At 36.2% G+C, this 26,089-nt stretch overlaps 1 protein-coding gene across 1 annotated transcript; it reads right to left on the bottom strand.

The window, feature by feature from the left end:
- Positions 1-25,223, bottom strand: LOC102231592 (ectonucleotide pyrophosphatase/phosphodiesterase family member 2-like). The gene is made up of 25 exons (XM_023345293.1): positions 24,909-25,223; positions 21,014-21,116; positions 20,517-20,666; positions 19,853-19,978; positions 19,700-19,760; positions 18,433-18,530; positions 18,222-18,301; positions 17,866-17,985; positions 17,139-17,194; positions 16,970-17,035; positions 16,343-16,415; positions 16,146-16,254; positions 15,797-15,922; positions 15,676-15,707; positions 15,210-15,337; positions 14,920-14,998; positions 14,572-14,659; positions 14,018-14,190; positions 13,827-13,887; positions 12,803-12,942; positions 11,057-11,198; positions 10,841-10,918; positions 8,915-9,047; positions 8,231-8,384; positions 1-2,443 (listed from the first exon to the last, which is right to left on the bottom strand). The coding sequence occupies exons 1-25, from the start codon at positions 25,125-25,127 to the stop codon at positions 2,273-2,275; spliced, it is 2,766 nt and encodes a 921-aa protein (XP_023201061.1). The 5' UTR covers positions 25,128-25,223; the 3' UTR covers positions 1-2,272.
- Positions 25,224-26,089: the final 866 nt, after the last annotated feature.

Genomic DNA, 26,089 nt, shown 5'->3' with positions numbered 1-26,089 from the left:
TATTTTTTATAACCTACATGGCTTTTATTTAAAGGACTAGAGGAATAAAAATTGGTCTGTCTACATCTTGACAAGCTCTCAAAGGTCAAAGTAATGTATTTCTCTTCTACTGATTATGTATGTTAGGATATGTTAGGATACATTAACTCATGAATACAATACTATGAAAATAAATGAAATAAATGCAAAAGATCAATTTGGGACTCTATCTGTACAGAGTTAAGAGTATGAATGCTGGCAGTTTAAAAGACAAAAAAAACTGGCAACAAATGCAACATCAGACAAGTGCTTTGATGCTTAAAATCTTTTACTGATTGGGTCAAAGACTAAGCCGTCCTTATTCTCAGACAGTAAGAATGTAAACTCTGCAACACACCGCTGAACCTCTGTTTAAATAAAAGCCAAACATTGGTTAGACTCAAAAAAAATTTAAAGTTGCCTGATGCTTCACAACCTAACATCTAAGTTTGAGTTATTTGTGATTTAGAATTTATGGATTCTTCAACTTGACCAAGAAAAAAAATGTACATGCTTTAAACTGATGTGGATTATGTTTAAGACAATTTGTAGAGTAACAAATTTAATTGATTCTGTTGTGTGGAGTCTAATCCAAAGGATTTATTTTTAAAATCCCAGCATCTCCTTCCATAACATAAGCAGTAATGTAGTTTTGGAAGAAAAGAAAGATTTCATTTCAATCAATTCTAATGCTAAATGGAGTTGCGTTGTTCCACTGAATTAGTTATATTTCACCCGCTGGCTATTATTGTCATAGTGCAAAAAACACTAAGATAAACTATTTTAGGAAAAAAAAGATCAAATACAACAGAACCGGATAAGAACACTAGGGTGACTATGAAATTAACAGAATGGTGTTTTTCTTTTAACAATGCACTGTAAAAAAAAAAAAACAACAAAAACATTTGGTCACAATTAGTGTTGGTCTTGTTAGTGCATATTATTATATTCAATTAAGCAAAAATAAATCATTTTGTATCCCAAACAAGAACAAAGATCCACAAATGCAACATCTTTTCTGTGATCAGAGGTTTTTCTCAGCCCAAAGCTCGACATGTTAAGTATGTACAGTAGGGGGTATTTTGGTAATATTTTGGATTATTTTGTATATATGTGATGATGGAGACAAAAATGTAACTATTTATTCAAGTTAAACACAAAGAAAAAGATATGAGCTGATACTGAAACCTACAAACAGTTAGTCACCAGGCAACATTATGAGATTAGCTACTTTTTGAATTATTTGTATGAACTTCTAGCATTCCTTAAACGTTATAAATGAGGTGGCCATTGTTTTTTATGTATTTGCAAATGTTAATTGAATAGTATTTTTACAAGAGGTCACTAGCTTTGGTTAACACAAAGACTTGGGAAGTCTTTTGAACTAAGATACTGTATATCCTCACTGCTGATAATTGGACATTTTAAATCATACACAGATCACAGGGTTAGACATGTCTTACTGTTTTCAATAATTAACATGTATTATCAAACACCAACTCCTCCAACACATTTTTGTCTGCAATTCCATATTTACCATCCAAAATGCATATTTGATAACATCTATTTTGCTGCTTAGCTTTGCTTATCTTTGCTCATACCTTGTTACCTTCAGCTTCAGATTTCATGATGTTAGAGAACAGTGAATAATATTCAAAAGTGATATGATACACAACTTTCAGCTATGTACTCCAAAAAGAAATTCATCATATTTATAAAGGATTGTTTTAACACTGCTAATTTTGCATATTTAGTTTAGCTTGGATCTGCAAACACTAGTACTCTGCTTCAGAATTTTATATACAGATTTTTTATTCCACATTACAGTTTGTTATTTCAGGTTAATTCTTGCATTAAACTTGTAGGATCTACAGATTTTTAAAACAAAAACTATTAAATATTTTTCTAATATTTGACTGCATGCAATTGGCGTCCATTGGGAATATTAGGTAAAGATTATTTATACTTACAGAGCTACACTGTTATAGTGCTTTATGTATGCAAGAGAATATAGCTATATTAATCAAATCTGCATCTCTGATCGAGCTGCTTCCCTGATTTTTTTTAATGGCATTCAACAATTCTACTAAAGTTCTTTTACATTGTTTTAATTTTCAGAAATGTATTTCCCTGTGAAAACTCTTCCTAGATGGGTCCTTTGGAGCAAAATGTATGTATAAAATTTCCAGCAAGCATTCAGACATAATACATGGCTTTTATGACATCCTGCGCATCTGCATCTTTATCTGTCTGTCTAGTCATCACTCTCGAAGGTGTTCAAGTAGGTTTTGAGGCTCAAGGTGCTGATGTAGGTGAGGTTAGTGGATCTGTACAGGTCGAGGCCCGTCAAGATCTCCACATCTCGAACTCGGGCCGTATGATGCTTCAACAGGTCTTCAACCCACTGGGAATCATCCTCAGCACTCTGCAAACACAAGCAAGGGTTATTAACTGTTGATACCAACATACCCTAATGACAAACTTCCATTTCAATGGAAAGACATTTTTCAGAACATGTCTAATAGTCCTGACTAATTTGCACAAAACAATTTTCCAGGATTACAAAACTTTCCTTGACCCAAATACATGCAACGTTCGTCACAAACCAGCTCTGGGAACACAGAAAATTACCTGGAACTATTAGACAGCTGGAATGACCAGAAACATAATAGGGACCAAAGGACCGCAAGATGTTCAATCATTATCGTAGTTAAGATGATTGAAAGCACTGTTTTCCCAACTTAGCACCTTTCTTGTATATTTGGCAATTTCCACAAAAGCCTGGATAATCCCAGACTTCTGTGGCGAGGCACAGCTTGGCAGAGCTTGGAGCTCTGCCTTAGCTCTTAACAGAGTTTTTGTATTCACTTTAATAAGCCCAAACTCGATCTGCTTAGGAAACGTGACATTTAAGAATTGGCTCAGACTCCACATTCAGTTGCCAGCCTGTGTTTATACTCTCTACTTTGCTCCATTACTTCAATATGAATCACAGTTTTCATGTCAATGCTCCACTCTTGACTTTACGTGTGTCACTTCATACATATTAATGCACACTGCTCACCATTTTGATCAAACGGGAAAAAAACCTGAAATAATACCATAATTATTCAGGAAAACACTTTACACAAGTATCAAACATATTTAGCCTTTTCTTGTTGAATAACAGTCACCATTGGCATTACACTTAAGGTTGGTTTGGTTGCACCGACCCTTCATTCTTACTTGACCTGTTAGATAATTAATTAGAAGACAGTTTTTCTTGCTCGTCTAAAAATAATGAACATTGGATGAAATAATGCTATGTTATTTGAAATAGCATTCCAGATAAGTTTATATGACTACCTCTATTAAATAATTGATGCCCTGGAGACATAAGTTATTTGAAATCTTTCCATGTAATTTATTATTTATTACTTGGCTACTCATTGTTGCTGTGTGATGTCAACATTCGTGACACAACTTCAATTTAGAGTTGCTCTTGTCGATGCCAACAGAGAAGATGAGTTCTAGTGTATTATTTCTAAAGATACATTGTTTTCTGTTGGTAATATGAGACTTTATCTGAGAAACATAAATCGTTTGCCCACAACAACACACCAATGCTGGATAAACAATTAGTATAGTGCAATGTTTCCACTGAACTATATTAACAGAAGCCATCTTCTAAAGAAAAACACAGGGCATATTAGACACCACCACACACATATACATATAAATAGACGGCATAGATCTGTGTTGCGGGAATGATAATAAGTACCAGATCTATGTCTATCTCTTTGTGGCTGGCTTACAGGAAATCTTCGTCTAGGATTCTGAGCTATAATTAGACTCATAGAAGAAAAAATACTGTCAAATGATTCACAAAGTACCAATATTCTATATTTATTGCCTTAATATATTCAGAAAAATATTTATCAACTATTCTTTAGGTAAATATTGCCCAGAAATGCTTGTAACTGAAAGTGGTATTAGTAAAATAAATTACATTTAACATATTTTACTTTTTATGTTAAAGTAAAGTACGCTAAAGTAAAGAAAAATAGATGACAAAATATTTATTCTATGTTGTAACAGTAACAATTTACAAATTGTCAAGAGAGGAGCTTTTTTTAGTTTATTACTTGGAAAGTATGGAAGGGGTTTCTAAATAAGCAAAGAAAATAAAGACTAATCTCTAGAAGCTGTGAAATTACTCTACAATTACATCAAAACTCATCTTCGGTTACGTGCAGGTGTGTTCAACATTGGATTAAATTGTTTTACTTTCTGCAACTTTAATGAAACTTTGTGGTTAAGCAGCTAGAACAATCAGAATCCACATTCTAAAAATACTGCATCAAGAACAAACAAATGCAAATGTCTCTGCCTTGTTTGTCTTACCCTAGCCTTTTTGGTGGTTAAAAAGATTTTCCCTCCTATAACCAAAGACTAAAAATCACTAGGAGTGGTACCATACCTTTTGCCATGTTTCACAAGGCAAGACGAGACATGACATGAGTTCACAAGAACAAGATAGGCCAAGGTTTTAATGTTACTTAGAAACTTCAAACATTCAACTTCAAAAATACCTTTATTGTGCATTTTCACTGATTTTTCCAATGTCTGTCCATCCATCCATCCATCCATCCATCTTATACGCTTATCCGTAGTGTGGTCATGTGGAATGCTGGTGCTCATCTCCAGTGGTCAATGGGCGAGCAGCAAAGTCAGCATAACTTCTACATTTGCCCTTTACTCTTTAGACAGCTCACTTTCACTTCCTTATAACGTAAATTTAGTGTAAACTACAGTTGACAATCCACTTCCTTGTTCTAACGGTTGCTGTTGAGGCTATAAATGTGTAGGTGTAAGTGTACATACAGGGGTTGTCAAACATTCAGAGAATCATAAAAAAATCTCATCCACAGCTATACTAGTTCAGGTGGTGGTGGGTGACGTGACACACATGGTCTGACAGTAAAACACGTAACTATATGAATCCTTTTCTTTGGTATTTTTGCCAAAGGGAGGTAAATGGATGTTGCAAGTAAAATAAACTATTTGGCTTCACTAGAAGGCATATCAGGGGCCTCAAAACAAATATCTTCTGACAGAGAAAACAATCTGCACAAGGCGGGCTGAATTCCTCAGAATGTTGTTGAAATAACATTATTCTTTAGTAACAAAGTGTGTGAAAGGCTAAAAAAAACACCCTTGTGCTATTTTCTTGTCTTGATAGAAAAAGGCTCAAAGGGTATTTTCTAATAAAATCAATTTAGAATCTGACTCAGACTCAATTTCTTGATGTTTTGTCAGATTCAAAGCTCACCAGTGATGAAATTTAATAGTTATGATTTTATTATTCTGTTACATCCTAAAAATGATCATTAAAAAAAAACCTACATGTTTAAAGTTCAAACCAAATTTTTACATACACTGTATAAAACTACACATAACCATTTTTTGCCTCGCTGTGTGACAATAAATTGGACTAAACAAACTGTTCACTATTCACTAGCTAGTTTTTGAAATGTCTTCTTCTGTTCAGAGAGCCCTTTCAGCCTACGTTGGTGCAAGACATACTTCGCTGGGGATAAAGGTGTTTTACCTTTCAGGGGTTCGATTGCATATTTCACACCAAAACATATTCATCTCTGGATGGATGATATAATGTCTAGACATTCCCAGGGTGTCCAGTCATCATATCACAAAACTGTATTGATCACTTGATAATTGTCCCATTAGATAGCTTGAAAATGTGACCACGGACAAACCATAGTTGTGAAAAACCACAGTTCCCTTCCTGATACATTGATGTCATTTAGTTTTTAGTCTGATTAATTGAAAGTTGTCTTTCTTACAGTGTATGTAAGCATCTGGTTTCAACTATCAGTCTGCATTGTTAGCAAATGTTCAAATATCTAGTCGCTCTTTTCACAATAACACTGACGTTCTAACATCTGACAAAACAAGTTAACAAGTAGCAGTACTACCTCACAACTCAGATAATATTTTAAATATATTTAGAATGTACATAGTTTTTTTTATATTTGCTATGTTGAAAAATGTAGATATTTGTTTTAGATTCTTCTTTTTTTTCTTTTGGCCTCCATGTCACCTCCTGCTGGTAGCATTAACAGGTGGTAATGTCAAAATGAAACAGGAAGTTAAAATCAAAGTCTATATATGATTAAAGGTAAAGATGAAACCAGATAACAATGACTAAGATGTTAGTCTACCTCACCTCACCAGGGGACTCAAGGGGATTCCTCTTTCTTTCAAAATTTTGTATTTCTCTATGAATGTCACAGAGTATAATGGAGAAAGTACAATATTATGACTGCCTTTGTAGTGTTTTTTTTCTGTTTTCAAGCTTTTTTGCTTGCTTGAGTTTTTCTTTTTTGAAAGTTTTGTTCTTTTTACATCCAAAAGAAATTTGAAGTGTTTATATGCGGTTACAAAGTTCTCATGGTCTGCAAAGGATTTGATTCTAGGTCTTTTTTGCAACATCTGAATAGGGAGCAGTGCATTTAAAAGGAAAGTGCACCACCTACAGAAATGTTAAGCACCACAGAAACCAGGAAAGACCTTTGAAAATAAAAGATTACCCACCTTATCTGAACTCTAATACAACGTCGTTACTATGAGTCACACTTTTTGTCGTTACACTATTAATGACTTTTGTTTAAGAAATTTTATCTGAGCATCTAACTGAAGAAATTGTTTCTAAGTGAAGTCATCAGGATAAGGGGAAGAACAAGACAGTGATTTCCTCTCTTTTTACAATACCCTGCTTAGACCGGTTCCACGTTTTGTCACATCACCACTACTAACTTCCATGTGTGTACTTGAAATTTCATGACATTGCCACCAACACAAAGCAGTGCATTACTGTGAGGTGCAACAAAAATTGAATATGGTTCTAATATATGTTGGAAGAAGGACCTCTGGTCTCCAAAGAACAAAACGGAACTTTTGGAAATGCTGCATGTAGCAGAAAACTTCCTGCAAATCACCCTTAACACACAATCCCCACTGAGAAACATGATGGTGGCAGCATCACGTTGTATGGAGGCTTTTCCTCACCAATGGCTGTGAAGTCGGTTAAGTAGTGGGAAGATGGTGTGGGATTAAAGCAGACAATTGCGTAAGAAAACTTGCTACATGGTTCAAAACACATAAGTAACTGCAGGAGTTTCTGGATTAGAATGGAATAATCTGACAATTCAATTCAGACCTTGCAATGCGTTGATATACTGTAGATTTTAACCACACTTAAGTAACAGCACCATAAAAACTAACATAAAAGAAAGCCCGTGTGGACCATAATTTATTTTTGTTGACAAAGCAACTTTAAAAGAAATAAGAAATTTTTCATTCCACTCTTTTCTCTGGACACATCTTTATGTTACCGTCCCTGAACCCCTAGACCTTGGGGGGCGTAACAGCACCAGATGTAGCTTATCTGTGTGGTTTCTTTCACATGATAATCAAGTTGTCAAGAGCACATGATATATTAACTCACTAGCAGTAAAGCGCAGATAATGCATCTTTCAAAGTGACAAAATCTGAAATCCCAATATCAGCAACAACTATTAAGTCACATGGCATAGACTCAGCAACATTTGTCATAAACAATAAGGTAATACTCACACATTTACCCTGTAGATAACAATGCAAATATTTTGTAAAAATTCAGCTTGTGTGGAGCTAAGAAGAGTTTTTGAGTTTGACTGAATGTGTCAGTGCTACATGTAAGGCAGCATAAAAGGCCATACAGCATGCATAAAAATGAAGTGTCTGCATAAACAAAAACAAGCAGAGACTATTTTTATCCTGGATTCCAAAAAACAAAATGTGACATAATTGCACAACCCTGCTAGCTTTGCACAAAGAGCTAGATGGGAGAATTAAAGGGATAGCAATTGTTGGGATGAAACATCGAGTGAATCAACATATAAATCATAGTTTCTGCTAATTTAATATGAACCTGAGTAAACTCATTGAACTCTGCTAAAGCTGCACAAACCCATGAAATTTCCCACAGTTTGAACAACAGTTCAGCATATTTTAAAGTAAGGCTTGATTCCATAGAGTATCGAAATAATACATTTTGGTAAACTTGTGCAATATTCATATTGATTTTGTTCATTTTAACATGTCAACAAGCAAAGCAAACTTATGTAGTACACGGTTTTGCTTCCACCTGCTGGTGTTATTTTGAACTTACATTGCAGGTTTCACTGTTGTCTGGCCTGTGAGGAAGGACGAAGGAAAACACCTTGAGAGCCCCATCACACTCATCTACCGTCTGGTTCATCTCCTGGCAGCTCGACACAATTGTGTAGAAGTGGGTAGGAATGAGGGGTGAATTCGCTGAAGATCTTAAGAAAAATACCCAAACACAAAGTCAGATCACTGGTTGTAAAATTTGGACTTTTTTATTTATCTATGTTGAACCTTTGTTCTCAAACCAAAGAGTATCTTACTTTACAGGTTATTAAATATACTGTATATTCATGCAATTTGCTTGAAACTGAAAGTATTTCAGGATTCAGGAGTATTAGGAATATAAAGGCTAACTGTAATCGGCCAACAGAAGCTACAAAATCTGGGATGATTCATTAAGGATCATCCCAGATCCTTGTGTTTCAGTAAAAATCTGCATGATGTCTTCCTTTTTTGTTGGCGTTTTAGGTATTCTCATTTTATTTCTAAGTCTTGATCCGCTGATCTGTAAGTTATAACTGACTTTTTGAATTAGAAATCTTCTCATTCTTTATATGCTTTTGTATTTTGTAATTATTAAATTTTTCCTCCCAAATTGGCAAATTTTCCCAATTTCATCCCTTTCAAACAGGATGTTTGTCACCACTCCATTTGTTACATTTAGGAGCTGCTGTGAAAAACATACTCTTTAATCTGCGCTGTGGTGTCTCGAAGGCCGTCGTAGTTATAGTCGAAGATAGGCCCAGAGAGAACATTAATACCATTGTTTTCTTCACTGTAACGTCTCAGCAGCGTCCCTTGGAGGTAGCTCCATATTCCTGTACGCACACAAAAAAATGAAAGCAAAAACAACTTACCATGTGTTCAGAAATCAACCTTCGTGTTTAACAGAAGAGTTTTATTAAAATTAGCTTTTTCTAAATATCGCAAAGTGAAGTGGGTAGAGTAGTGATAACGACTAGCATCACTTTACTCAATATAATCATCTTCAAGTAAAAGCAACAACCCACATCTGGTAAAAGGGAAATGCAGTTCTTTCACGGTTAACCAATGAAACTTGTCTTTTGTTTTCAGAATGATGCATGGAGCCACTTGTTCCTCACTTGTATTGATCAAACATCTTGCAGCATCGACCATTTTAGTGTTTCAAAACCACAGCCGTATAAAATCTTACCCAAGGATTAATGGCTAAACATTGCAACATCAAATCTGCAATTTCTTAACTGTACAAAAAGACACAACATGGAAAGACTGCAAAAGAGGGGCTGTGTATTTACAACTTCACATGGTGGGAGCACTGAAATTTAAAATTTCGGAACAGTTTTGCAGTGTAACTCTAAAACCATTACACCCCACTGACCTAACACACACTCACACACCCCAATCTGATGACAGTAACAAATGATCTGTCTGTGCATAAGGCAGGATTTCCAAAAGAGTCAGTGTTTAGTCTGATAACTGCTTTCTCCCCACATAAACAACGGGCATCAGCCTGTCCTCATTCAGACCTCATGTCACCAATTTTCTTTCTGTTTTATGCGACACCACCAAATCTCACCTAAATGACAAGTAAAAAAGGAAAAACATTTTACTGCCCTGATGTGAAATCAACACACCCCTCCACAAAACAGATCTGATGTCTATAATAAATTGTTTGTAGCTGAACTGGACAGTGGTTCAAAGACAGAGGCTGTGTTGTGTCCTGATAAGTCCTCTCTCTCTTCATAAACAATGGGTATCAGTATGTCCTGACTCAGACCTGATGTCAGCGCCTTTCTGTCCTCTGCCTCATGTGACACCAATGAATGTCACTGATGCAAAGGAAAGGAGGAGACTCAAACCCACCATGCCTTAAAAAGGAAAGACAGCATTTCTTTTGTCAAACACAGCAATTCAAATTGCACTGAATTTGATACATGCATTTCCTCTGTTACACAATTAGGTAGAGGCCTACATCTCTTAATTTTTCCTATTTATTATTATCATTATTGCAAAAATGTCCACATATTTATTTCTTTAATCATAACAGATTGATGTCCTCTGCACCTAGCAATCAATATGGGGTGCTTCCCTAAAAGTCCCTGCCTTTATTTTATGTCAATCTCAGTATCATCTGACCAAAGGCACACACTTAAAACACAGTTAAAATCCCAATGGCGTTTTGCCATTCCACCATGATGGAAAATTAAACGTGAGCTCTCATCCAGCCTTGTTAATCCCAGTTCCAGTTTTACATTTTTAATGATTTTACTGCTGGTAGATATGGGAAGATTTTGGAAAATGAATGTTTCCTAGTTGTTTTTTCCTAATTTATGAGGCTCACACCCATTCCTGCTACATGGATGAACTGTTCTCCTATCATTCCCAGTTTGAAGAGTCATTACAAGACACATGACAAACAACATGAAAAATCCCAGTTTTCTCTCCTAAACTTTTTTCTTGTTTTTTCTTTTTTAACTGACCTTTTATAGTTATATAGGCTGTTAAAACTAGAAATGATGTAAGATTCTAAGCATATCACAGGTAACAAACACATTTTGTTTCTTGCTGCAATCAAAAGTGCTACATTTAATCTTATTTTTCACTGTTGCATTTTAAGACTCTAACTCACTCTTGAAAGCAGGGTACATGGGAACAGTGTTGGTGATGAGCGAGGAATCATATCTTGACTCTGGAGATGTTGCTAGTTCTGTTGACATAAAACATTTTTAGAATATTTTAACATATTGTTGCTCATTGAATGCTTGTATTTTAAATAACCCCCCTTAATTGCAAAGAAGGAGTTGAAGAATCTATTGAGTATGCACCACATAACATGGAGTTTTACCTGGAGGAAAGAGGAAGCCATAAGTGAGGTGGTTGTTCTGTTTGTAGGTTGTGCAGCTCTGACTGTGAACTGAAGAAACTCTTGGGTCAACTCGGATACAGTTAGCAGAAGGAGAAACGTCCGGTATGGGAGTCAAATCCTCCTGTTATAAAAAGACACTAAGTATGAGAGAGAAATACAGACGGAGTCAATTCTATATTGATGGGAAGCATAAAGAATACTAAAAGCAGACAAGGGCAGTGACAAAGCAACCAGTCACTTTTGGATTCATGCCTCAGTCTTTTTAGGGGCGTTTTTGTTTGAATGTGTGTATTTCAGCATGCCCAAGGAGAAGTGAGCAGATGTTTCTTGTAAACCTGCAACACGTTTGCATAAACATGAGGGAAACACGTGTTCACTGTGTCTGTTCACTGTGGTAGGAGTTCATGATTACATTTATGCTACCTCCATGTTCTGCCATGACTCAATGTGCCAAAAGGGACAATCATTCTTACAATATTTTAGTTTTAAGATAATAAACCCAGTAACAATAATAGAGAATTTTAATTTGGTTGTTCCTCCTCTGGCCAATCTTGACACCAATACTGTCAATATCAGTATTGACAGTATTGACAACACAGTCAATACTGTGTTGTTAGTATTGACTGTGTTGTCAATACTAACAACACAGATTTTGCCTCCTAATGTGGGACAATGTGTCAAATTTGAAAAAAGTAAACTGATAGAAAGCATCTAAACATTCTGTTCACAATAGCCATCAAAGCTAAATGGCCTCCAAACAGAATTAAGACAAAGTTATAGTTGAATTTCTTAAATATTAAATTGTCCAGGTAATGTGCAATTATCACAATAGCAATTGTGTTCCAAAAAATTGCAAAGGACATGGAATTAACTGCAAAAGACTATTTAGATTTGATTTTCATAGGCTGAACAATGGCATATTTGTCATATTAAATGAAGGCTGTCAACTACAGAATGCATCTCTTTAATTCTACAGTCATATTTAATCAACTAGAATATTACAGATTTTTTTTGCTTTTTGCGTGAAACTGAAACATATGGAATAATTATACTGGTGACTAGTGTTTTCAAACCTTTAGCTCTATTAGTTATAAGGATTTTCAACTTAAAGGTAATGAAATTATGACATTTTAGACTGGAATATTACATCAAGCCAATGAAAAACGTGGTTTAACAGAAATGTGGGTTTAATAAAAAGTCTGCTTAATTTCTGCTTCGTAGGCATTTACAAAAAATATTTAATCTGATGAAGGTCAACTTGTCCCCTAATAAAAGATTTAAATGTACCACTTGTTAAGTCCTGTTGTATAAAAACTTTGCAGAAACTGTCAAAAACACACAAAAATGCCCAACACAAGTCATTTTTCTAAAAACATTTCTTGGTTTGTAGTTAGAAAAAAACCCACTATGGCGGTTCTTAAGAGCTGCAGGTAGCAGATCCCTTACACGAATGACTGATGAGGATAGGAAGACTAGTAAAAGATGTTTTTAATGCTGTCAGCTTAATCATAGTCAGTTTAAATTGTCATGTTAAAGCTTTATAGATCAAAAATATGCCACAAAACTCAAATCAGTAACTTCTGTTGATAGCTTCAATCTGCACACAACATGGGATATTTACCAAGGTTGTAAAGAACTTTTATGAGCCACAGAGTGCTATGGAGTCTGCGTGTGGGTGTGTGTGTGTGGGCGTGGGTGTGTGTGGGTGCATGTTTGTGCGTGTACCTGTCGGGGTAGTGTGTATGCTGTCCAGAGTGGCATGGCCAGCTCTTTGCTGTATCCACTGATAAATTCCACATGATGAAGTAGACTGTATTGAGTATTGAACATCACTGCTGGGCGACCAAATGGAAGATGGGTGGTGTCTGCAAATATATAAACATAAAATTACATCACAGATGTTTGGTTAACTTATAAATCATAATTAGTTCACTTAATTATCGAAATAATCAATTCCTGATACCTTAGGTGGTCTTGGGGTGTGGAGGGGTAGGGATAAAAAAAAAAAAAAACTACAGTCAAGTATCTACTACCTCTAAGGTCTGTGCCCTGGGGGCAACCTGGAGGCTAACTGGGTAACTCACTGACTGACTGCATGAGGCAGGGCACAAAGTCCATCCACCAGCAAAATTTCATGCATTCTATCTTCTACTAACTAAATATTTATTTCAGTATTTTCAGGAAATGCTGGAGACAATTTCTTGTGTAACATGTCTCAGTCACCTTGACTTGACAGCCACTGAACAATCCGAAGACATCCTGAAACTTTGCTAGATCAAAGCAAGTCAGGGAAGGATTTCATAGATGTGCTGATGAAAGGTTGTGCAACAAATCCCCAAACATTGTGCAAGAAATCGACGGCATGAATGTTTTCTATTCCCTATCATGTGGTGGAATATTGTCATTTTCGTAATGGAACATATGCTAGTGTTACACACAAAAAAGTGCAATGATAGATCATTTCAATACAGTAAAAATATGTTAAAAAGAGCAGCAGGTATGAGGTACAGTGATGAATTTTTTTTTCTTATCACTAATAAATATAGCTGGAATTTTGCTGGAAATATTGTTAGATATTCATGGTTAAATTTAAATATCCCAGTATTTTTTTTTTTTTTTTTTTTTTTTGCTTTTCTTTGTGACAATAAATAACATGAGTGTTTGTCAGAATATACACACACTCAGCTGTTCCACAAGGAATGTTTTAATAACTGTCATACTTTAGACTGGCATGGGATTGGAAACTCACTGAAACCGTGGGCGCCATCTGGTGTAGGGGTAAAGGTTTCAATTATCTCCTCCACCTTGTTCTGGAGGGAGAAGGAAAGAACAGGCAAATGGAAACTCGTTTTAACAGTACTGATTACCTGAATTGTGACTGCTTTTTACTTAGTTATTCATTTATTATTTTATCTTTTCTTTTCAAAATCCTTTCCTAACCTCATCCTCACAGCTGCACCCCAGATCGTGAGTCATTGCATGGTTGGAGTCAGACGCCGGAGATGGAGGTGTGACTTCCTCTGGCATGATGGGCAGGAAGGGCGGATCCTTCAGCATGTCATTTAGACTACCATGTGTTCCATTGTTAGGAGCTGGCTTCAACCCCAACAAGTCTGTCATCAGAGACAAATCCAAGGACTAGAAGATTTGGTAAGTGGATGAAAGTATTCACCTGACGCTAATATTTAGGAATGCACGTTTCTCTTATAAGTGTCTTGTTAAATCTAAGATAAGAATCAAATAATTATCATGCAAAATTATTTATGATGCATGTTGTCATATTTTCTGAAGTGCTACACGTCAACCAGTCAGAAATGAGTATACTGCTGTACCTAACAAAGTACTAACGAAAAGATCAAAATAACAGCTCAGTTGTTGTGACTCTAACAAAGGGTTTCTATCACTGAACTTAACAGTGAAACAAAACCTTTAACACTTTTCACTATCTAAGTTCTAGTTCAATCCTCTTTATTAAGGGGAAATTTTATTCTTACCACACATGACATTGTATAGCTCGATATTGTCAAACTCTGGCACACGTTTCTGAAATTTGAAACTTGGTCCATGGCCAATAAAGATTGTCTGCATACAAGGAGAGAAAGTATAAATCACAAAAGTACACTCCTCAAAAATGTGAAATATGATTTATTTGGTTTTATTTAGATCTACAGTTTTAATCTGAGCTACACAGGCACACATTGAATTTCTAGGTCAATTTCTCTCCAATTCTGCTATCCATCTCACAGTGACCTGTGACTTAATTTCTTCCAATGGTCAAAACTTCTACCTGACATCTTTATGACCATTGTGTAAAGTGGAGAAAAAGTATAATACTTCATTACCCTCATGCTTGTTATCTTGTTGTCAAATCCATGGTCACCAAAGAAACCACACCGAGATCTTGGTTTTTCTGGCAGTTTCCTGAAAAACATTTTTTTTTCCGTACTGAAAATCAGTGCCATAAAGCAAAACTGATTTATAAAGATTTACAGAGAACACAGAATGAAATTTTGTATTTAATATTCAAGATGTTACAAGATCTTTGATTCAAATGCTAAATCTGGCACAAAGTCTCCAGTTTTTGGAGCATTAATATCTTCCTACATTGCAGTATAACTATGTGTCAGGTTACTTAGCAATGTGCCATTTCCTCTCCATCAAAAGCTGGACATCCTCGATCCTGCGGTTGTTGGCGTAGTGAAGCCTCTTGGGTAAATGGTGCTTCAGGTACGGTCTAAAGTGCTGAGTAGGCATTTTACACTGAAACAGAAAGCCTTCTGTTGAACATCTTGAACCTACTTTTGCTCAGTAAATGCATCATCCTTTAGTTCAACATGTGATGCAAAACCAGAAACAAGCTCATCAAGTTTGGGGTTTTTTGAAAACTCAGATGGCTGCTTATTCCCTCATCCTTTTAGTAGTGTGCCAACATTCAAATGGCCATATCCTCTTTTGTTTTTATTTATATGTGGTTAACATCATTAGAAAGCTTAAAATTGACAGATTTCCAGAATCTGTTAATGCCCCGCAGTACACTTGCTCCTGGTTTTATCGTGGCCAGTCACAGATGCTTCATTCTCTTATGTTGTCATACTTACAGTAAGGTTTCCAACCACAACCTTCGGGTCATCTGAAAAAAGAAAAATAAGGGATGATGAAGATTGACTTTATTTATTTTTAATTCACACCTATACTTATTTCCAATCATTCTCATCTTACATGTGGTGGATTTAGGATCACGAGGGCGAATTCTACCAATGGAGCCAGGGATGAGCATGATATCGTCGAGATTTAGAGGGTAGTTGCTGAGAAACTCTGTCCTGTCACAGTGGGCCTCTTCCATACCTGTCAGAAACATTATGTCACATGTATGTATTTGGTGTTACTAATAAATCATCCCAAGTTAATTACAAGTAAAATAATAAACTGAGAAATTGCTTTACTTCTTGGATTTAAAAAATCTAATTAAAGTCACTTGTAAATTTTTTGAAATGCACAATCAAATTTAATTTGTGTTATGTCCACTTATAAACAATAACAACAAAACCAGAAGGAAGTCAGGGAGTACCGTGATCGCCTACAATGATGACATTGACACATCGGTGCAGATTCATCTGCTTCAGTCCATTCATTAGCTGACCAATGATGTTGTCAATTTCCCTCAAAGGGTTGTCCAGCTGAGGACCAAAAGCATGATTAAACCATTTGGGTAAAATAAATTATACAACTTATTTCAGAGACACTTTCTGAATCTTCCTTTCGTACCTCACTGCTGAGTGGTCCAAGGCGATGGCCAAAGGTATCCGGCTGCTCTGAGTGGACTGCATAAACATAGGGCCTAAAGAATAACACAATTACTCATTTTGTTTAATAGGAAATTATATTTGATATGAGGCCATTTTGTGTTCAATTAGACAAGAGAAGTCCTTTGCTAAACTTGTTTTAAAGCCTAAGTTCCTTTCATCTCTCCCAACTGATTTCATGTAATTTATAATGCCTTTTAGATTTTTAAGAGGATTCTCAATGCTAAATTACAAAAAAATGTTGGACTAGAAGTAGCTTTTGTTGTGTCACCCAAAACCAAAAACACTCCAAAGTCATTCAGCTTTTCCACATACTTAACTGAAGGAATGTTTGATGTCAAAGAAACAACCTTGACTTTTGAAGAGGTTTAAAAGGGGTACATCCTTCTGCTTCTAGAAACTACTTATATTTTTTACTTTTCTGGTTGAAATTGTAATGCTTAAAGTTTAAGGAAGTGGCAAACAAGTAAAATTCAGTAAAAGTCAATTACCATAAATATGAGTCTTTATTAACTATAATTTGAAAGTGAAAAAAATATTATAACAGGATACTCAATTACACAAACTTCTAAAGAAGAGTTGAAAATACCTCTCTTCATCTGAAAGCGTCAGCCAACGGAGAATGGTCAAAATTCTTCTTTCAAGAGGAATCACCCTGGAAAAAAACAACAGATTGAAGAAGTTAAACTATTTACAGGAAATAATATAAAAAAACAGTGATTTTTGAAACAATTCAAAAACATTTTGTACTAATGTACCATGGCCAGAAGAAAGTCCCTGCTTTCACTCCTTGTTTCTCTGCTGTAATCCAGATCTGCAAAACAGAAGATGGCAAAAACACAATATTCTACTCATACAAGGAAATTGTAACATGGGCACATACATGGCAAAAATGTATGCAGTCACTATTTGGAGAATCTGGTGACTGGTAATTCACCCAACTGGTGAACCCAACATTGTTTGCACTTTTGTCAGGCTTGCACTGATCAGGCAGACTCTTCTGCCCAAAGAGGCATCTGCTGAAACATCGTGTAAAACATCAGTAGTCTTCATCTTCATAATTGCAAAAACTGCACTGTCATCTACAAACATAAGATCAGTCAGTCGTCCAGTTTAAAACAGTTTGCCCCTGGACTCTTTTTACAATACTGATGACAATAATGGAGATCAAGGTCATGATACACCATCCCCAAAGTGGCTGACCCATCTTGCAATGATGCGCTAATATTTTTTTCTCTGCATTTGGAGTCTAGATCAAACAACATTCTTCAATGTTCAAGAATGTTCAAGAAGTTGAATATTCTTCAAGGTGAATGTTCAATGTTCAAGGTGACCCCATCCATCTTCTGGATGGGGATGATGACAACGTGCTTTCATCTTAATTGTCTGTGGTGTAATAAATCAACATATCATTATTGTTGACGTGGAGATATTTGGGCAGCACTTTGCCTGAAGCAAACTAACTAGTATGTGAACTGCACTCACTGGCTGTCCGCCCCACCAGCGATGGTTTAATTTTTCTCTTGTGCGTAGGCTGAAGGTAGCATTGAACACTGGGTCATGCATGGTGTTTCCCACAATTCCATGGGACTCTGGGTACAGACCCTGCAGATAAACCAAACAGTGTTATGTCAGTGCTGGTAAAAATCAGGCCTGTACCAATGTCACAACATCAACAGACCATAAAAGTAAACTGAACAGAAACAAACATACAGTATGTTTGTACTTAGCATTCAAACATGAAGGTATTCATTAACTGCCTGGCTTTAGAATCCATTCCATAAGAGTTTTACAAAGTAGAAATTCAAACAATTTACGTAGCATTATGGGACATCACTTACTGTGGCTAGGGTGTATAAATTTGGAAATGTCTTTGATGGATAGACGGGTCGCATGTATGGAGGCGACACACCACATGACCCTAAAACAAAACAAATGATTTGCTTTGGGAATAAGACAGAAAAAACAATTCTACAAAAAAGTTGTTCCCAATATGGAAAATTAAAACAAAGATGCATTTTCTTTTCCAGAAACAGTAAAATAGAAGCATACTGAGTTTATGTAAGTTAGGGATGATATATTTGCTCTTCTTCATGTAGGAGGATCTGAACCCATCAACAGACAGCATGATGAGAGGAGGACGGACGAAACTGTAAAGTACAAAAGTAAATATAATGAAAAATGGCAGTTTTTCTTTAAGGACTCACCTTGAACACACTGCTTTCTTGTTTGACACAATAGAAAGAGAAAAAAAAAAGCCAACAACCTTGTTAAGGTGCTGGCTGAAGCTAGTAAGTGTCATTATGTACTGTGACTCAGGTCCCTGTATCAACATGAGCTGAAAGGCCACTCAGAAAGGAAGAAGCCTTTACTTAAATATAATAAGCTAGATTGCCATTTGCAAATGTCATCAAGATGATTTGTGTGAGTTGGCTCTTTGTGCTACTTTGCTCATCAGTGGTCTTTGCCTCAAAACCATCTTATGGACGGTGTCTTTCTTCTTATCTATTTCTTATTTTAGCTTCCTGTGGAAGTCTGGCCAAAGAGCAGGAATAGGTTTAATTTTTAAGAGTTGCTTTGAATGCAAGCAATTATTTTTGTCCTCCTCTTTAACCAGCTTAGAACTGAGTATATTTGAACTGAGTATCTCTCCATCAATGCTGCATGTTGTAGCCTATCAGTCGCCCAAATAAAAGAAGGATGTTTTTTAAATTACTTTTCAGATTTCTTAGCATACACTGCCTAAATATGAGCACGTCTTTATTTTAATGTTCATGCGTGTTGCCCAGATGACAAAGGCATTTTTAAACCGTATGGACTTTATCCAATTCTGCCTGGCCCAAACGACAAACATTGACATGCTCTTGACTTGATTTTATCCTCAGGTCAGAAAAAGTCTTAACTTGAAGACTTTTCCTTTAGACTCTGTAGCTTCAATGAACATCGTGAAGCCTTAACTAAAAATTTAAGCTGAACATTGTTATTACACAATGAGTCAGACGGAAGGGCTGCCTACCTGAGAAGAAGTAAAAGAAGAAAATATTCCAGGTTTCATTTCAGATATTTAAGGACTGCTGGCATCATTATCAAACAACAGTGAAATACACCAAAAGAAATCTTCAAACCCCAACACCATTATACCACACCCATTGCAATTAAGTCAATACAATATTTTTTCATAAACTTTATAAGCTACAAATATTTTGCTTGTATTTTAATAACATTGTTGTCTCAGTGTCAACTTATAGAAGAACACTTTCTGACTAGGTCAAAATCTCCTGACCTGTTCAATGTAATATATTCAGCATATGAATTTTACCCTGCAGGACATTCAGGACTCTTGATCTCTTCACAGCTGTCCTCCAACCATGAAGTCTCATCTGAAAGAAATGACAAGCAAACGTTTTCAATTGCTCTGAATCAGTAATAAATTAAATCCTGTTTTACTAGCAAAAATTTTAAGTATATGTACCTTTGCATGTGGATTTGTAGTTAGAACAGCAGTCTCCTTTTTCTAAGCAATCATCAGAACAGTGGCAGGCATGGTCTTCATTCCTCTCCTCCCCACAGCGATCAGGCGTACACTCAAACCCCCCCGCTAAGAGAAGAAGCCAAATTAATCATCAATCAGCCATCTTTTTATAAAAACCTCCCTCTGCCTTATTGGCTGGAATGATTCAAAAATAGAGTGCAAATAGATTACATGGTGGAAAATTTGACCCAATGAACCAATGTTTTTTGTTAAAGGGAAAAAAAGAGACCCCAGCTACTGGTTGCATTAGATTAAAGATTTATGTCAATATTACAGCACCGCCACAAGCCAAAACTACTTGTTCAAGTCAGGATGGATCTATACGTTTATGCTTGTTATGACAAATTCTGATATTTCCAAAGGTGTTGGAGCTGAATTTCAGATTTTTAGACTAGAAAATATTTATCCTTTTTGTTAATGTTACATTTGTCAGCATGAATAGTGGCCATAGTTTCATGTTCTTAACTGACCTTAATTCAAAATGTATTGTTTTCTGTACTATCTCTACACATAGCTGTGCCTAATAAAGTGGTTGGTTAGTGTATGTCTGGATTAGGGAAAAATGACAAGGAGGGGTAGATGTGTAATTCTGTGTAATACTGACCTGTCTTCAGGCAGTGAGCATCGAAGTCTGAGCAGCAGCTGAGGTAAGTTTTACACAGATTGTCACATCTGCATCCTGGAGGATCTGCCACCTCCAACTCAAAGCACCTCCCTTGACAGGATCCTGCTGTGCTGACCCACTCTGATACAACTATAAGGGATAGAAACCCATAATGAGAAACAACAGCTGCCATCCTGATCATCAAAAAATTGTGTTAGCTCATCTGAACTATTTACTCAAATTATTTTCAAATATTCATGAGTGATGTTTTTACTTTGTTCCTTTTCCTGGGTAATGAGCAGAACAGCCAGATAGGCTGCTTAAAATAAATTAATACCATCTGCTCAAAAACCAAGTGCAACATGCTTTTTGTTGATTGGAAAGAGAACTGAAATTATTTGTACTGTGATAAAATTAAAAATATCAAATCAGAAATTTGGTTAATGAATGTATAATCTTGAAGATAGGGGGAGTAAGAGGAAAACATTGGTTCTTACGTTTAGTGACAGGTGACGTGTTGTCTGCATCGCCAGGTCGTGTGGCTTCAAATATGTGAGCTCTACTGACATCCGTTCCCCAAAGACAGAACACTAACACAATCTGCAGGAAACACAAATTATTATATTTTTTCTGTCTACGTTATTTTATACAGGTTGAAGACATTATTTCTTCATCGTTATGCCTGTTATTGTGTGAGTAGTGGCCTAGTTGCATAATGATTTGTGGAAGTTTTTCTTAAATGGGAATTATTTCAATGAATTGTGAGGATTATGAAGTTCTGCACTCCTTTGAAGGCATTAGATTTTATAGGCAAAGCAAAATATGATCCAAATTTGGTCTGACTTACATTACAGACCAAAGCATTGGCGGTAACATCAAACAGTAAAAATCTTAGTTTAGCAGGTTTTTTGCACCAAAATTAGCATGATTATAGTTTATTATCAATTTTTACTAAAATTATCAGATATTTGTGTTTGTGTTGCTTAGACTAAGTTTTTGAAAGGAACTTCCTCATGCAAGCTGAGATTTGTTTTGCTTTTCTTACTATTGCTCTAAAGTTGTAACTTTTGCAAATGTTCTCAACAACTCAACTTGAACTTGCCACTAAACCCCTGGCCTGTAATTTGGCCATAATTTGCTTTGTGTGAAGTGTACAGGTTCTTATCTAACTAATACTTGCAAAACAGATTTTGTTCTTATTTGTTTGTTTGTTTATTTATTTGTTTGTTTGTTTGTTTATGTATTGCAAGGTTTTACTAAATGAGATTTTGATTGGAAGCAATCTTCGCAAACTTGTAAAAAGGCCTATTTGTAAACTGTGTTTGGATCAGTTTTCAGAGATCTTAAACACCTCCGCTTCTCCTTTGCAGTCAGTGACGCTGACATCGTAACTGAGCCAATTCAGATTTATAGGAGCTACAACTTGGTACTCTCATTTTCTGTTTTAAAACACTTCCCTCAGGATGAATCAGTCCAGTGGTCCAGCAACATGCTGGACACAATGAACACTCTCAGTTCAGGAACTAAGACACACTGATACAGTTACAGATTCATTGATGCGGAATCACAGCTTGAACACATTTTCTTGGGAAATGTGTTACAGATGCATCTCCAGGAGGCTAACAACTAAAATCCTATTGGGCAAGAACATTTATTTTATTAAGAACCATAGAATTTTTCCATTACAGAACTCTGACTTTCTATAAATCCATTGTTCTCAAGCAATAGTACAAGTACAAGTACCACTTGTACTGCTATGTAATTAAAAAAGAATAAAATGTGATGCAGCCAAAAAATCCGTTAAAGAACACTGGTCTTTCCTTCATCGGAAAATACCCAAAAGAAAAGTGGAGTAGAAAAACATTCAAAACTCTCAGCAAATACTGAAGTGGACAACAGAATAACCAGGACATGTGCTTATCTGTGTTCCCGGTTCAAGTTGAAAAACCTGTGGGATTTGTAAGTATTTTTCTGATCGGTGACCAGACTAACTATGATAAATAAAGCAGATTAAAACAGTAAATTTTAATTGCCTTTTATGAATTCAAAAACTCTAACAATGTGATTACTGGAGGACATTGTAGTGTGGTATTTGTGAACAGGTTTTGATATAGATATCGACAGATGTTTTTATATAGAAGACAACTACGTTGGACTTTAGGTCAGAATTGCTGAAAAATCCTAGTTCTGTTGCACAACTTAGAATGCCTTGAGCAACAGATGTACTAGGTAGTTATAGAGGTGACACTTGTAAAACCTTTGAGAAATCGTTGTTTTTAATCAGTGGCTTCAACATTTCATAACTTCTGACTCACAAACAGCAATTCAACTAAAGAGACAAATTCACGCATCTGTCAGGCTGCCCCAGGGCCGCTGTGGCTATAATGTAGTAGCTTATCACCATCTGTGTGACTGTGTGCATGAAGGGGTGAATGACTGAATGTAGTGTGAAAGGTTTTGGGGTCCTCTGGGCTTGATAAAGCGCTACACAAGTATAGACCATATAACAGCCATATGTAACTTGTATCTTTTTCGCTCTCTTCTTTGCCCTTTTCTATTTTTTATATCTACTATTGACCAGGATACTGTGTGCTCAATGAAGTTTGAATCAAGTTGATTTGAATTGAATTATGGTTATTGCTTTATTGCTTTATAGCTTTAACATGCGTCGCCATTATTTATTTTAATCACTGAAAAGCATCTCAAGACCTAGTTGACGTTGTGACCCCAATTTTAGCAAACACTGCATAAAATGTTTGTGAATCTTGTAGGCTGACTGATGAAATGACATTTAAGATATAGATGGTACAATTAATATAGGCTACATTCTATTAAATACATAAATAAAAAAAACAACCACACGGCAATTAAAAAGTGAACTTCTATACCTGTTTAATTTAAACCCTTCTGTTATGTTTGTTTCTAGGGCACAGCAAAAATGTTCATGGATCAATTTGACCCGGGAGTGTTTAATCATGCAATAGTGTCAGTAACCAAAAAAATCCTCCAAGACATTTTTGTATCTGATTATTAACTCCAATACTATCCAGTTCAATCAATATTTGTGCAATGATGTTTTATTATTTCTCAGAGATTAAGGATCAATGACAACAACCTACTCATTTACTCATTTGGACATAAAAAAAATGGAATTTACATTTTTTATGTCCACTGAAAAAAACATAAACACAAAAAAATTATAATTTCCTTGAAATTGATCTTTGGTAAAAAAAAATATATATATATATATTACATTTTATTATTTTTTTCAATGGGTGATCTTTATAATCGAATTTGAGACACACATACTGTTCAGGGTCAAATTGACCAGCTGATTAAAATCAAGATAAATGAGTCATGCAGAAAATATTTATGTTTTCCTCCACTTCTGCTGAGTGTCACTCAGTGTGGGTGGAGTTTGTCAACAGGAACAGAAAAGATTTCCGTCAAAAGTTGTATGAACACCTGCTTTCTCGCAGTTTCCTAGTGAAGTAAAGAGAGTAGTGAGAAAGTGGGCTTGTGTGTGTCAGGGTGTGCATGTAGGGGTGTGTTTGTGTGTGTGGTGAAATATGGTTCATAGCTCCAAGGAAACATATAGAATTGGACATTTTCTAATCTTTTTTTGCACTTTAACCTGACTGCCGGGTCAATTGACCCGAACAGTATCTATGTAAAACGTAGACCCACGGGTTGGTACAAATGTGTAAAATGAATACATTTTCAATTTATATGTAGAGTGCACCTATTAAGACGAATAGAAAAAGTTTCATGCAAAAAAAATACTTCCAACTATTTAAAAAAATAAATTAAACTTTAAAACGGGTCAATTTGACCCGGAACATAACAGGAGGGTTAAAAGGCCATAAAAACACATCTCGTTATGTTGCTTGTTAATTATTACAATTACTGCATAAATAATATGAATTAAATGTTTCATCCAGATCAAACCCACGCTGTGGCACACGGAAAGGAGGTCATCCACAGTCTAACCATTAACCTACAGCTTGTGTTTACCTTTAACTCCCCCAGGTAAACACATCTGTGTAGTTGCTGACATTAAGCAACACTGAAACAATCCATCACCGTCACACATCTTGGTCAGCTCGAGTCAGAACAACAGCAGCTAGTCATCCCTGCTCCATAATTCATATTCATCCAAGGAGGGCTTATGTAATTTGCCCCTTCTGCTGAAGCAAAGCCTGAAAATGTTTCTGCTTGCGCTGATGTGAGGCAGTAAAGAGCAGGCAGGTCGATATGTCAATTCTCCAACAGAGCTATCTCTGTTTTGGAGGGTTTTGTAGGGGGGAGCTGGGAAACCTTCGGACATGCACATGAGAACTAAAACACAGAGACATGGGAATCAAACACAAAACTGTGACAGTCTTACCGTACCAAATTTCCCGGTAGCATCATGTTCCAAACAGCGGATCCACCTTTGGCATTCCAGAAAATCCAAAACCTCAGAAATCCGTCCCCAGCGTCCGATAGAGGATCCTCGGTGCACCTCTGCAGATCGATGGAGCAGAGCTCAGGGGTCCGGCTCTTTCTCTCTCCCCTCGTTGTTTGCCTTTGCCCAGCCTCTGCTTCTCTCGGTATTGGGCCAATAAGCATGAAGTAATGGTGACAGCAGCGCTTTGGTACAAGAGTGCGTCAGGTCGGACAGACGCTCCGGAGTCCAACACAGTCGGCAGCACTGAGCTGATCACACAGGGAGAGGGGGAAAGAGAGGCGCTCACAGGGAAAGGGACGGTTTGTGTAATCTCCCTTCGATTGCTTTCAGGCTGAAATAATGGAAAAAGAACGAATTTTTGACCTTTTGCACAATTTTAGTAACATCATTAGAGCAAAACAATAAGATCAACAAGTACAGGCCATTTGATGGAGAAAGAGTTTTATGACAAAATCATAAAACTGTAGTGCATTGTAAAGTTCCAAAGAAAATTGAACAAAACCACAAATTGAGTTTATATTTACACCAACATATCTGATGCCATGCAATGCATTCAACTAATATTCCCAAATGTTTAGACTTTTGTTGAGGTAATAATAAATGACCTGTGTACAGCACTTTATCTAGGCCAGTGGACTCCAATGTGCTTCACACTACATTCAGTCATTCACACATTCACATGCTAATGGTATAAACTACATTGAAGCTACAGCCGCTTCGGGACACCTTAAGTGACGCTGCCATGCCTCACTTAAGGTGACCGCCACCAAAAGGCAAGGCACGTGACAGACAGAGCAGGGATCCAACTCAGCAACATACCAGTTACAGGACAAACTCCTACCTCTGTTGCCACAGTCATACAGATATAAAAAGTATGTCAAGCAGAGGAGATGGTCAGACTAATCACTTTCCTTATTTCAGTCTAAACCCTTTGTAACAAAAACAAAAGTTTGATTGTGGATACAATCACTCATGTGATCAACAAACAACCTGCAAGGCAACATTTAACAAAATACCAGTGCATATCTGAGCTTGTATGTACAATGGCAACACGGATATGAGGAACTGTGTAACAAAATCAAAGTCAAGCAACCAGAACTTTTTTTTTTCTTAGCAAAATATT

This window comes from Xiphophorus maculatus, chromosome 13 (genome assembly GCF_002775205.1).
Source record: "Xiphophorus maculatus strain JP 163 A chromosome 13, X_maculatus-5.0-male, whole genome shotgun sequence".
In the NCBI taxonomy this organism is placed as follows: Eukaryota; Metazoa; Chordata; class Actinopteri; order Cyprinodontiformes; family Poeciliidae; genus Xiphophorus; species Xiphophorus maculatus.
The sequence above is the reverse complement of the archived record's forward strand: the minus strand, read 5'-3'. Positions and strand labels throughout refer to the sequence as shown.

Coding starts and splice junctions, on each gene's coding strand:
- LOC102231592 (XM_023345293.1), bottom strand. CDS start 25,127: ATGCTTATTGGCCCAATACCGAGAGAAGCAGAGGCTGGGCAAAGGCAA. Junction 19,979..20,516: donor TGCTCACTGCCTGAAGACAG/GTCAGTATTACA, acceptor TTCTTCTCTTAG/CGGGGGGGTTTGAGTGTACG. Junction 10,919..11,056: donor TGGCTTCCTCTTTCCTCCAG/GTAAAACTCCAT, acceptor TTATGTCAACAG/AACTAGCAACATCTCCAGAG.